Consider the following 13,374-nt stretch of genomic DNA (forward strand, 5'->3'; position numbering starts at 1 on the left):
GAGCGGGGGAGGGTGTCGGTGGTGGGGAATGGTCTGTGTAACAAATCTATCTGTGGGGTGGTCCACAGCATGTGCTTTCTGTTCTTTCCTTAAAGATCTGCAGACAAGGACATTCCACATCTCCTTTTGTTATACGATTCCACGTGTCTGCTCCCCTAACAATTAGAGTGTTTTTGCTTGTGTTTCCTATATTCTTCAGAGTAATCTTGGCTTCTTCTGGTCCTTTTTGTTTAAGGAACCTATTTTGCTAGAGATGCTGCTTACTCCAGTCGCTTCTGCAAAGATGACATAAAGCACGGAAACACATTCCAAATTCATGGCGTCAGCCTGCAACAGCGGCATCTGTTCAGAACGTATAAATCTATGTTTCTTGCTCGAGTGCTAATTGGGGATTACATAAACGGAGACTCCAAATACATGCGGCCTCCTTCCAAAGACGGGAGCTATGTGAATTTATACGACAGCTGTGTGGATGATACCTGGAACCCAAAGATCTTTGTGGTGTTTGACGCCAACCAGATCTACCCTGAGTACTTGATAGATTTTTATTGATTTCACTTCCAAATCTCAGTGGTCAAGGAAGTTCTAGTCTGTTTTGCAGGAAGATTTGCTCTCCTGTCATCTAGCCACTAAATGTTCACTATCTGATACTTTTGAAACAGATATGGAAAAAAGTGGCGTCCATATAAAAAGGCATACTGACTTGAAGGTTGGTTTTTTTGTTGTTCTGTTTTTGTCTGTTGCTCGTAGTCTTGTCTGTTAAAGATTGATAACCATTGCCATTTTAACACAGAGGTGAAAGATAGCACTCGAAACTGAATCAGCTGGGTCTCAATTAACATGATCATTCAGAGTCTGTAAAGTTTACATGTGTGTTCTATTTATTCATATATATGTTGAAAAAATAAAAAAAAAACAGACATAACTGTGTCCCTTCAGAAGAATTGATCCTTTGTAAGTTGAATTCTGAGAGTATTGTCCACCAATCAATATGTTGCCTTTGTTGGTCTTCTGAAGTGGGAATTTTAATTTTTTTTAATGTTTATTTATTATTTGAGAGAGAGAAAGGGGGAGAGAGAGAGAGAGAGAGAGAGAGAGAAAGAGGGCATGAGCAGGGGAGGGGCAGATAGAGGGAGACACAGAATCTGAAGCAGGCTCCAGGCTCTGAGCTGTCATCACAGAGCCCGACGTGGGGCTTGAACTCATGAACCACAAGATTATGACCTGAGCCAAAGTTGGACACTTAACCGACTGAGCCACCCAGGCACCCCCTGAAGTGGGAATTTTAAACCCTGAGGCAGTCTGAGTACCTTGAGAGAACTCAGAAATAAAGCCATTATTTACAGTGCTGCCAGACCAGCCAGAGGGAGAAAGTCAAGGTAGAGTGTCCTGCTTCTGATTGCGTCTGGAGGGCAGGCTGCCGTCTCATTCTCTTGTTCCCACGTTGACAACTGCAGAGGGCAGTTAGCCCACAATTCATCCACCGGGGCTCTTGAACTCTGGTTGCAGGACTTGCTGCACACAGTGTTTATTGCACCTTCAAAGTGAAATCCCTTTGTTTTGAGTAGCAGAATGACAATCTGCAAGCTCTTGAACAGTTAGATACAATTTATAATCACGCCTAATACAACTTTGTGTACCTGTTTCATCTATTTTGCTATTATTCTATTCTGAAGAAGAATAGGCAATGTTGGAACAGCTTCCCGCCCCTGTAGATAGTCTGGCAGAGACTAGACAACACCTTGGCAGAAATGTCATACCAGAGTTCAGGTATCAGATGGGGGAATCGGCCAGATGATCGCTGTGTCCCAACCTTGATTGTCCATGGTTCTTCCTGAAAAAAAGAATACACTTGTATCAAGCCTGGCCAGAAAACCGTTTCCTAACTCAGTATAATAGTGAATTCTCTTCCCATTATCCTCATTCAGTTTTGGCCGAGAGGTTGTGAACATAACTTAACTTCTCAGGAAAAAGCCAGTAAGTGCCCAGGCCTGTGTGCCTCGTTTCAATCATTTGAATTGGGAAGATATCTAGAAATAATAAAAATAAAGAGAATGGAGCAAGATTAGGCATGGTAATTCTTTAACTGCCATAAATCCCCAGATTTATTGTAGCCCAGAGTACATGTAACTGGGCAATTCACAGTAAGTAGTACACAGGAAACTGTTACGTAGGACACTCTGAAACCAAGCAGCAACAAAGACTTCCTGACCCAGCTGCACACCCTAGCAGCCAGCTCCCATGAAATGCTGTGAGTATTTAGGAAGAGCCCATTTTAGAAACACACAGAGGTTATTATGGAAATAATTGGAGGAAAAGTCCCTAGACAACCTTGTGAGAGGCTCTAGACTCATTCACCAGAAAACAACTAGAGACATCAGGAATTCCGATTTTGAAAATCTTTTTGTTCCATGTATTTGTTATTTACACACACACAAAATGCTATGGTGACCCCCACTTCAACATGGATGTCTTGTTTTCAGTTTAACACGATTGCCCTTCCCATCACTCGAAAGGACTAAGTGTTGTAGCATTTGGGGGTTCTTCTTGTGCAGACCTTATCTGAAGGTGTGACCGAGAGCCCTGACTTGAGGTTTGCAAGGCAGTCTGTCTGAACTCTGAACTTCCCTAGCTGGCTCACATGTAGTAAGTAGAGTGCATTGCAACATTGTAAGAGAGGATTCTTTTCCTCTTGTCTGACAATGTAGTCCAACTCTCCTTTTATAAGAAAGAGCTGATTTTGATAAATTTTTTCAGTGTGATAGTGTAGCATTAATTGATGTTAAAATTCTGTTTTGGTCAATAGATTGAGTTGAGGAATCGTAATTAGTATATAAACAGACTGGACACAACCATCTGCCACCTTTTCCTCTTGTCCTCACGTAGTATGTGTGGAGAGAGTAAAGAGAACCTATTCCAGATTAATGAATAAATGACTTTTAAAAGTCTATGTTGAGTAAATTCCAGCTGATCGCGACTTTTCTTTTTCTCTTTGGTGACATCAGTCTCAGGGTAAAAAAAAAAATGTGTTTATGAGAAACAGTTTCAAAATCTTGTGGTTATGAACAGGAAGGCTTTTTTTTTTTTTAATTAGTGCAACTTTCATTTCTAGACTGTTACGGTGATGATAAAGCATTTGGAGCCATTTTTGATATGTGAATGTATTGTTTTTACATGTGGTGATTAAAGCTTTCCGTAGCAGGGCTCAGTTGTCTGTGTATGCCATATATTTGTTTCTATGATTTCTGCGTCTCATTTCCACCTTGCATTACTTAAGCCTACATTTGTAGCTCAAACTCGACCCTCAAGAAGTTTGTTACCTCTAACCCTTATGTAACGCACTTACAGATGGGACAAGTCTCTTGTTCTTGGTTTAAGTCATCATGAGCAATAGCTAATCAAATAATCTGGGAAAATCATTTACTCTGCTATTGAAAATTCCAAAAGCAGTCAAGGCCAAGTGCCTACAGACAGTGTCCTTTACTCTCAGGGTGCTCCCCTGCCTCAGAGGAGCCATTCTGGAGGGCGAGTCTACATTCACCTGAGGCACATGCCTCCTGCAATTCACCTAATCTCCAACCACAGTAAGTGTGAAGTGTGTGTGTGTCCACAGTAAGTTGTGAAGCAAGTTAGACATTTCATTTCAAGCTTATGTTGGCAAAAAAAAAAAAAAAAAGAAAAGGAGAAAAAAGAAAGGAAAAGAAAAAAGAAAAAGGGGGGAGCTATCCAAAGCTGCCTTAATGTTAGAGGAATGATCAAGGCTACTTGTGCAAACAAATCAGGTTTTCTGTTCACTAAAATCATGTCGCAGTCTGTGTACATGTTGGCCTACTGTCAAGGCTCAGTGTGATAAAAATGCAACTTCGATGATGTAGAAATGTGACATCTTTCCAAGTTTTGTTCCTAGGCCATCCGGGACGTGGGGTCGCCTCCCAGGTCACCAGGAGTAGCACTGGGAACAGTCTGTCAGCGGCCCTGGTTACACCGTAGCCTCACGCCGTCCGTTCTCCTTGGAGAAGGATATTGTTTGCTTTTAGATAAACGTATTTTGTTTAAAACCAAGAGTCTATTTCTAGATGAAATTACACATTCTGTACTTGTAAAGAGGAAAAATAAAAGGGAATGGAAAATAGCCAGGAAAGGAAAAGCAAACAAAGCCTTGTCAAATATTAGTTTTCATTAGGAACTTGAGCAAAAGGATTGTACTTATTTTTACCCCTTTGCACTATATGCAGGAAGAGGTTTGGTGAAACGAGCCGCCCTGCCTCGTTTCCTAGGAATAATTTTATAACATCGCTTGGGGCAGCACTGGTGGAAGAAATCAACATTTCCAAGAAGCATGGAGAGCACCATTATTTGGGGGCTGCCTGGGTTTTGTGAGTAATACGTGCAGAAGTGAGCCCTACATATCCAGGAAGATGTTCTTAGTTCATCCATTCAGCTTTACTTTTTTGCAGACTGGCTCACTTCTCCCATTCCAGAGACTGCAGGCTAGAAGGTGGCAGAGAGCATTTGCAGTCTCTTTCCTCTGCCCGCTTCCCAGGCTGAACCGCGCCTCGCGCCTGACCCATCCCAGGTAAAAAGGTGTCTTGGTTATTCCGAACCCTGAGACAGTAAATTCCCTGCTGTTACGGAATTAAGTCTCCTGCTGTAAAATTATGTAATCCATTTTCTCAGCTCTAATTGCTTGGCTTTCATTCTTCAGCACTGCAGGCTGAGAACTTGGCTTTTATTTGAACTTTCTCACTGTGTGGCGATGTAGTTTCGAATTTAACATTGATCTTACTCATTTTCAAGTGGCTTCTCATGAGATTGGAACATAGAACAATGCCAGGGACACTTATGTTTCCTGCAGCTTTTTAGCCTTGCTGTATCCTCTACCAAGAGGTTATACAGGAAACTGATTCTGACCGACTCTGGCTTACACTGACTCCACTGTGGACAAGCCAGTTTAGGAGAATCACAATCCAGGATTTTATTCAAATCAGTTTTGCAATGTTAATTCTAAGTCCAGATTGTAATTCTTGTGTTTCCGTGTTCGTTTTTAAAAAAATACCTTTTCCTGAAGGGCACATTTTGCTTTAATGTCTCCTGGATAACAGGTGGAAGCTGCAGGCATTACAAGTTCACCTTTGATTAACACTCTTAGAGAATCAGTGTTCAAGCCCAGCTCCTCCTCTTTATTCCTTTAAGAAGGAGATCAAGCACCATCTTGGGAGTTGCTGATCCAAGTTTTATTTCTAGCTTTGATGTTTCACACAGCGTGACCTTGGATAAATCAGCAGAGGGGAAGGTTCACTTTTCAGAAGGTGAAGTTTCTGAAAGACTCTTGTTAAAAGTAAAAGGGCCTGACAGAGCGTGGCTAGATTTCTCTAGGCAGCATCTGACCTGACTGAAGATGGTTTTTGAGTTTGGGTCAAGAAAGTCCAGCAGCAGGGATCGCGATGCATTATGAAGCAAGAGTACGGAGTAGGAAGGGAAGCTTCTCCCTGACCCTCTACTGCCAGTCAGCCCCTCTTCGACTCAGAGGTCCTGCGGTGTGCCAGGCGGTTGACAAGTTGTGCACCCGCCTCTGCTCTGGGGGAACTCCACACCTAGCGGGGGGGGGGGGGCATACGCTGAACTGTAACAAGAGCGATGGGCTTAACTGAAGGGGAGCTTCAGGCCACTGTGAAAGCCTGCCACAAAGGGACCTAACCTCTCCTAGAGAATTAGAGAAGGCTTCCCTAAGAAGTGACATTGGAATGTGGAGACCTGAGAGATGAGTGGGTGTTAATTAGGTGAAGGATTGATTTTAGTCCCTCCGGCAACACCCAGTGGTGGGTGCCACATCAGGCTTTCGGGAGATGAGAAGAGCAAGGTATGGGTAGAAGGCAGGTTGTAGCGTTTTTATCACTAAGGTGACAGAATCAAAGCCACTTTAAGAGCCAGAATTATTGCCCAGCTGCAGCTGGCCCTGGGGGTAGCCTCAGGGGAATCAGAACCCCCACTGAGGGTCAGTGGAGACAAGAGCAGGGATGGTGTAGATCTTTATATAACATGCTAGCACAGTCAAGATGCTTGTTAGGTAGGCTTGCTTATTCTTGCCCCCATGCCTTTGCTCATGCTTTGCTGCTTCCCCCCCAGAACCCATACTTGCATACCTCCCTTCTCCCTCCAGAGTCCCATGTCTCTGACACATGGGCCCTGGAGTCAGGTGACCAGGTTGAACACTGGCTCCACCACTTACCAGCTATCTGACCCTGGAGAGGTTTCTCAATCTCTCTGTGTTTCAGTTTCCTCATCTATAAATTGAGATAACAATAATGCCTACCTTATGTGATGATGATGATGATAATAATAATAATAATAATAATAATAATGCCTGTGGAGTGCTTTGATAATGCCTGGCAGCTTTAGCAAATGTTTGTGGGTATTGGTCTATAAGACCCTTCCTCTTTTAGGAAGTGTTCTGTAGCTAATTCAACCCTCCCAGATCTGGGATTCTTACAGGTTTCACATTACACTTGGAGTTACGGGCATACTTTTTTCTTTTTTAGCATTTACTTGGTCAATGGCCTTCACCCAAAGACCACCAGAAGCAGTGCTGTAGTTAAACAAGTTGGGTTGTAGTCAGGGGGAACACAGACCATGAGGAAACATGGAGTGTCCCAGTGAGAGGGTGTTAGAACTTATTATAGGATTTGAACTTTGGTTAGTTAATTTGGGGAAGCATCTAAGGAAGTGGGGTTTTGCCCTAGATTGGACCCTGTCAGACAGCAGGGTGAATCTTTGATTGGGTATCTCACTAAACCATACCTGTCTGGCTGGGTAGACTAGGCAGGGAATAAACTATAATCTGTAAAGCAGTAGCAATTTCTCATTTTGGCTGAAAGACAGGATGTTTGGTATTCTGCAGGTGGCACAGTGACCTAATTTTTGCATGTGCTTGGACAGAATTATGAAGTAGCCTTGCTTTGTCTCATTTTGTCATCAACTCCAATAACCTTGTCTGGGGTTTGAATTCTGGAAGATAGTTTAGGCTGTAAAGGAAAATAACATGACTTAGCACGAGTACCAGGCCAATTTCCAAATGTCAGCGGCTGATCTTTTTTTTCCTTCTCAACTTGTTAAATAACTATTTTGTTTGGGTTAGTTTTATTCCTTCGGGGGAAGTTATATATTCATTCATTCAACAAGCATAGGGCACCATGGTAAAAACCCTGCTTTCAAGGAGCTCCAAGTCTACATGAGAGAAGATTTAAAGACTGTCTGCTTCAGTCAGTCATTTGGGTGGTTTTGATGGTATAAACGCCTCCTTCAGCTTTCCTATTAAAGAAGTTCTCCGGCCTGTGTCTGGATACAGTACCAGTAAGCACCCGCTCCCATGAGACAATATTAAAAGTTTAAGGCCAAGCATGAGAAAATCTTACTTTGACCTGTAACCCCCTCCCTGTGTCTTCCACCACTTGGATCCACGTCTCCCATTAAAGGCACACAGAACAAGTTTTCTGCATGTTCCCTATAGCCCATCTACAGAGTCAACAACACATGAAGGGTGTAAGCAAACTCTGGATTCTTAATCTCAGTGCTGTACTGAAAGACTACTCATATTTTTCTCAAAAGAATATTCTCATTCAACAAATAATTTAATGCGGTTGTGTTTTCTGAATGGCTTTGCTATTAACACAGGCCTGTACTGTGTGGCTGGAGAACAGAGACTATGTCACTGGGGGTTCCTAGGCAGGTGGATGACATTGCGATGAGAGCTACATACACTAGATGGCAGCACCTTCCTTCAGAACTGGCAGCAAGATGTGGGCACCGAGTTCCTATCCCTGTGTTTTACAGAGCAGGGTGAAGGAACCCTCCAGAAACCATCTCTTCCTTTCCTCTGCCACCAGGTATGACAGCCCCTGCTCAGGTCCACCTGGTTATGCCTTTGTCCCATTTGTAGAAATTGCTAGGAAAAGGGGGGCCCTTTCTCAATAGTGACCTCTTCTAATATTTTAGAGTCTTGCCTATTTGAAAGTTCTTCCAACCATTCACATGCTATCGTTTCATCTTATTTTATTTCCTTTTTTCATATGAAAATTTATATAGTCCAGAAAATAATTATTGGGTACTTTCTGAGTCCATAAACACAAAGATAGTTACTCTTCAAACCTTTCCTCTTTAGGCATAACATGAAATGAAATGAAATGATAAAATAAAATGAAATAATAAAATAAAGTCTCTTGTTCTCTAACTGCTTTCTGGCCTCACCCTGCAGCTCTTTATGTACCTGTGGCTCTATCTCCTGGGTATGTATGCTCTATATCATTTGCAAGTTATGGAGCCCCAAAGTTTCACCATCCTCCTTCAAACAGACAAGATACTGTTTCTTACAATTGTAAAGCTAACTCCTCAGAAAGCAATACGTATATTCTTTACTCTTCATGTGTGCCAGAAAAGAGAGGCCATAAACTTGGCTTAAAATTGGAATCTATGACACACCAATACACATTTCCGAAATACCTCTCTCAAACTCTGAGGAGTTGAACTTGGTGCGCTACAATTTTTTTAAAGGTATAATTGCATACAATTCAAGTGTGCTTGGGTGGGTGGGGGGTCAGGTAATAATAATTCACCACTGTGGAGGACAGAACAAAGGGATTCCCTGAGGTCATGTTTCAGTGCCAGAGCCGGCATAGACCCCAATCACAGGCATTGTGCTTACCAGTCCAGGGATCCTTTAGCATAACTTTGTTTAGTGAGACTATATTTGCCTGATCTTAGCACTGACTGATATCCTTCTTTTTAAAAAAAAGGTCTATTTTAAGATGAACATTTTGAAAATATATGTCATATGTTTAGCATTTTGTATTTGGAAAACAATGTGCTATAATGAAAAAACATGGGTTTTAGAGTCAGATCATCCTATGTTAGAGACCCAGCTTTACTACTTTATAGCCATTGTAGCCTTGGAGAAGTTGCTGGTCTCCTCTGAGCAACACTCTCAGAGTTACTGAGTTACTCAGAGTTACTGTTTCCTTGTCTTTCCTCTTTGTCTTTCTGTGATGTTGGGAGAATTACCTGAGACTGTGTGAGTATGAAAAGCACTTAGCACTGGCATGTGCTAGTTGCTCAACAGTGAGATATAATTTTATTACAAGTTGAGTTGTTCCAAGAGGAGGGTATCTGTAAGGCAGTGGTGGAAGGGCCAGAAGGTGTGGGAGAAGTCATTCTGTAGTGCTGCAGAGCTCAACACAGTCCTTCACCTCTCAAAACCGTAAGAAACATGGAATGCAGGAAAGAAAAGGCAAGGCACAGAAAGTCCAAGCGATGTAAATAAGAAGGTATCTATGATTTAGATTCCTTCCCCTGCTTCTGTCCCCTGGCTTCCAGACAGATCTGTATCTTGTCCATTCCAGACAGCTCTAGTGGGCTGGGAACAAAGCAACGTTGTGGGTAAGGATAGTAGGACTTTGGATATCCCTGCCAGCCTGAGAACCTGCTGTTGAGAATGCTGTGTACATCTTCATACCCAACAATAGCAACAATAGAACCTAATGCTTTGGCTTCATTCTAGATTATCATAGACTGCAGTTAAGTAACCTACCATCATTGACTTGAATCCAGTCTTGGCTCTTCCATCAACTTGGCTAGTCACTTCCTCCTCCTAGGCCTCGGTCCCACATCTATAAAATGAGGAAGTGGTCTGAAGGCCCCTTCTAGCTCCTGTCTTCTGTGATACACAGCTTTCACTCTCTCAAAGCTGCCAACAACAAAAACATCAATTCTGCAAAGTAATTTATGTTCACTGTTCTCCCACTTGGAGTCAGAATTGGACCAGAAAATGGAAGGTAGAAAGAAAACTAAGCAATAAGCAAAATATACTAAAATAAAGGTAAAGTAGCAAAGACTGAGGATACTTTAATTTTTTAATATATTTATTTATTTAGAGAAAGAGAATGCACAAGTGGGGAAGGGGAGAGAGAGGGAGAGAGAGAATCCCAAGCAGGCTCCACACTGTCAGTGTAGAGCCCAATGTGGGGCCCGATTTCCAGAACCATGAGCTCCCGACCTGAGCCAAAATCAAAAGTCAGATGCTTAACTGACTGAGCCACCCAGGTGCCCCTGTAGCAGAGCCAGAGGTGTTTTACAGAAAGTTGACCCTCTTGCCAGATGACCTTGGAGAGTCCATTGTATTCTAATAAGAGGAATGATACCACGGGAGGCCATGAGATCTAGTTTATTTCAGCTGTTCCCCCTGCTGTCACACAGGTTAGATGACATTCACAGGCATGAAACACCCTCACAGGTAATCTAGATTTTGAAGAATGCCCCCATGTGTCTGGGGGCAATGAGGCATAAGTTGTAACTACACAACTCTGGGTGCTAAATGGTTACCAACAGCAGCTAGCTGAACTTCATGTCTTCACCTCCTCTGTGGGAAAGCACATTGCAAAGGGATGGGATGAGAATGATCTTGAATAAACTCTAAGGACATAGCCAAAATGATACCATTCAAAAATAAAAGCTCTGTTTTAGTAATACAATTCACTTGTTACAAACCTCACAACAGGCTTGGGATCTTTGCTGTTGAAATCTATTCATCTAGGGGGAGAATTCATAACCAAACAACAGGTATGTGAACTATTCAGCATGTACCTCCACAGGTACAATGTTCATTTACCTGCCGGTGGTGCGGTATATACTCTGGAACCCAGGGAAGGTAAAATCTATATACAGTTTGGGCTAATAGGACAGTCAAAAGCCTTCAAAAATGTATGACCTACACTCAGTGTATGCCTGGGTGGTGGGTATTGCAATAACATTTGGCAAATTTGAATGCAGTATTTTAGGTGGAAATAATTAAACCAAATGAACCTACTCATAATCCTTTAGTTACATCTCATTACCAAAACTGGTTCTTAGTTTTGGTAATATGTGGTTTCAGTTAATAAAACTACCAAATGAATTCTATAAATTAGAAAATGCTAATTGTTGCTTTAGTCATTCCACATTTATTGACCATCTACTGTGTGCCATTTGATAGCCATCCACATACCAGGTCCTTTGCTAGGACTGACTTCAAAGATGAGCAATGTAGAGGCACCTGGGTGGCTTAGTCGGTTAAGTGTCCAACTTCAGCTCAGGTCATCGTCTCACAGTTCGTGAGTTTGAGCCCGTGTCAGTCTCTGTGCTGACAGCTCAGAGCCTGGAGCCTACTTCAGATTCTGTGTGTGTCTCTCTCTCTCTCTGCCCCTCCCCTGCTGATGCTCTGTCTCTCTCTCAAAAATAAATAAACATTAAAAAAACAAAGATGAGCAATGTATAGTACTTGCTTTCCAAGGGCTCTTGGCCTAGTGAGGAGACAAATATGTAAACAAATAAATGATGATTCCATGTAATAAGTGCCTGTCAGAGATATGAATTAATGTGTCATGGGAAATACAAGATGTGCCTGGAGAGTAGAATAAGGCTTAACCTTAGGGCGGGGCAATACAATACCTAAATCTCGGAGGGAAATACCAGGTGACAAAAGTGAGAAAGGCCAATCCAGTGCAGGCAAAGAGATGAGCACAGGCAAATGAGTGTGTTTGAGGAAGAGTAAGCGGGGGTGGTGGCGCTGTGTGGTTGTGTGGTGAAAGCAGAGGGCAGGAGTGGAAGGAGATTGGGCTGAAAATACAGGTTGAGGAGGGATTTGCTTTCCCAGCTGAGGGGTGTGGGCTTTGTTTGAGGAATTGACCAAAGGTTTTAAGAAGCTGAGGGACAGTTTGCAAGACTGGCTGAGTAGAGATGTCATGGGTAAGGGGGGGAAGCATTGCTGGAGACTGTGTGATTGCATCAATGTTTTGTCTGCCTGACACTGTGCCGATTTCCTGGGAAGAGCAGACCTGCTTGCTCTCCCCTAGCCCGTGTGAATACGTGAACCTAATGAGAGCTTTAGGTTCCTTAAGAACCCCATTTCCTTAGCTATAATGATTGTTCTAGGGGTGGATGCCACATGCAAGCTGGTCCAATCATACCGTCTTGTTCTGTTCACCCTTTTCCAAGTGTTTGGTCAATGTGTGGGCATGTGACCCAGAGACCTTCCTTGATAATTCTGCATTTTGAATTGGCAGTAAGGGAAAGAATCTTTCTTTTCTGATGATGAATCTGTGAAGTTGCAAATGTAGACATGCCAGTGCTTATGTATCATATGTGGAAGAAATTGGTATTTATTAGAGCAAAATGGAAACTAACACATGGAGAGAAGCAGGTATGAAAGACAGAAGGGAAGTGAGTTCTGGTGGCCTTTCAGTCTCTAGCTCCAGGCATCCATGAAGCTAGTTTAATTCCTGTCTATCCTGCAGTTTGGTCAACATGAGCCAATCAATTACCCTTTTTGCCTAAGGTCGTTACTGTTGGATTTCTGACATTTGCAACCAAGAGTACTAATTAATGAAAACAGGAAAATACATCTTGATCTTGATACATTACAGTTTAAAAGGCTCTTCTTCAAGCCCAATGTCCATCAACTGATGAATGGATAAAGAAGATGTGGTATATCTATACAATGGAATACTACTCAGAAATGAAAAAGAATGAAATCCTGCCATTTGCAACAACGTGGATGGAACTGGAGGGTATTATGCTAAGTGAAATAAGTCACTCAGAGAAAGACAGATATATGTTTTCACTCATATGTGGAATGTGAGAAACTTAACAGAAAACCATGAGAGAAGGGAAGGGAAAAGAAATAGTTAAAAGCAGAGAGGGAGGCAAACCATAAGAGACTCTTAAATGCAGAGAACAAACTGAGGGATGTTGGGGGGGGGGGCAGGGGAGAGGGGAAAATGAGTGATGGGCATTGAAGAGGGCACTTGTTGGGATGAGCACTGGGGGTTGTATGTAAGCAATGAATCACGGGAATCTACTCTTGAAGCTAAGAGCACAGTGTATACACTGTATGTTAGCTAACTTGACAATAAATTATATTAAAAAATAAAGAAATAAAAGCAATATAGACATTTATGGTATAAAGGTTGAAAGGCAAAAGTTTAAAGAAAGAAACACGTATCTCCTGCCATCTTGCTGTTCAAAGCTACCTCTTCTGAACATCTGAATAGCTGTCTTTTCAAAATTGTATTCTAAGGCTGTGCAAACATATGTATATATCACAAAAACGACATGATACACTGTACATATACTATTTCATAGCCCCTGTTTTTGCCGTTTGGAAATATTTCATGGACGTTTTATCAAGTCATCAAATATTCTTTGAACATACAGCTTTTATGTTTACATTTTAATGTCCATTATACAAAAATGCCATGCTTTGTTTACTTAATATATGAATATTAAGGTAAAATAAGTTAATTTTCTAATTTGAACCATGGACAAAATGTTAGTGGAATTATGTTGAAA

At 42.0% G+C, this 13,374-nt stretch overlaps 1 protein-coding gene across 4 annotated transcripts in view; it reads left to right on the forward strand.

The window, feature by feature from the left end:
* The window catches only part of PARP11 (poly(ADP-ribose) polymerase family member 11), a 69,221-nt gene extending 66,017 nt beyond the window's left edge, over positions 1-3,204 (forward strand). For all 4 annotated transcript variants that reach the window (XM_086714285.1, XM_086714283.1, XM_086714284.1 and 1 more), the window contains one exon: positions 236-3,204. In XM_086714285.1, coding sequence (XP_086570411.1) covers positions 236-552 — 317 coding nt within the window. In that variant the 3' untranslated portion in view covers positions 553-3,204. The remainder of the gene's footprint in view (positions 1-235) is intronic.
* The last annotated feature ends 10,170 nt before the right edge of the window (positions 3,205-13,374 follow it).

This window comes from Puma concolor, chromosome B4 (genome assembly GCF_028749965.1).
Source record: "Puma concolor isolate L17-30 chromosome B4, mPumCon1.1.hap2, whole genome shotgun sequence".
Lineage (NCBI taxonomy): Eukaryota > Metazoa > Chordata > Mammalia > Carnivora > Felidae > Puma > Puma concolor.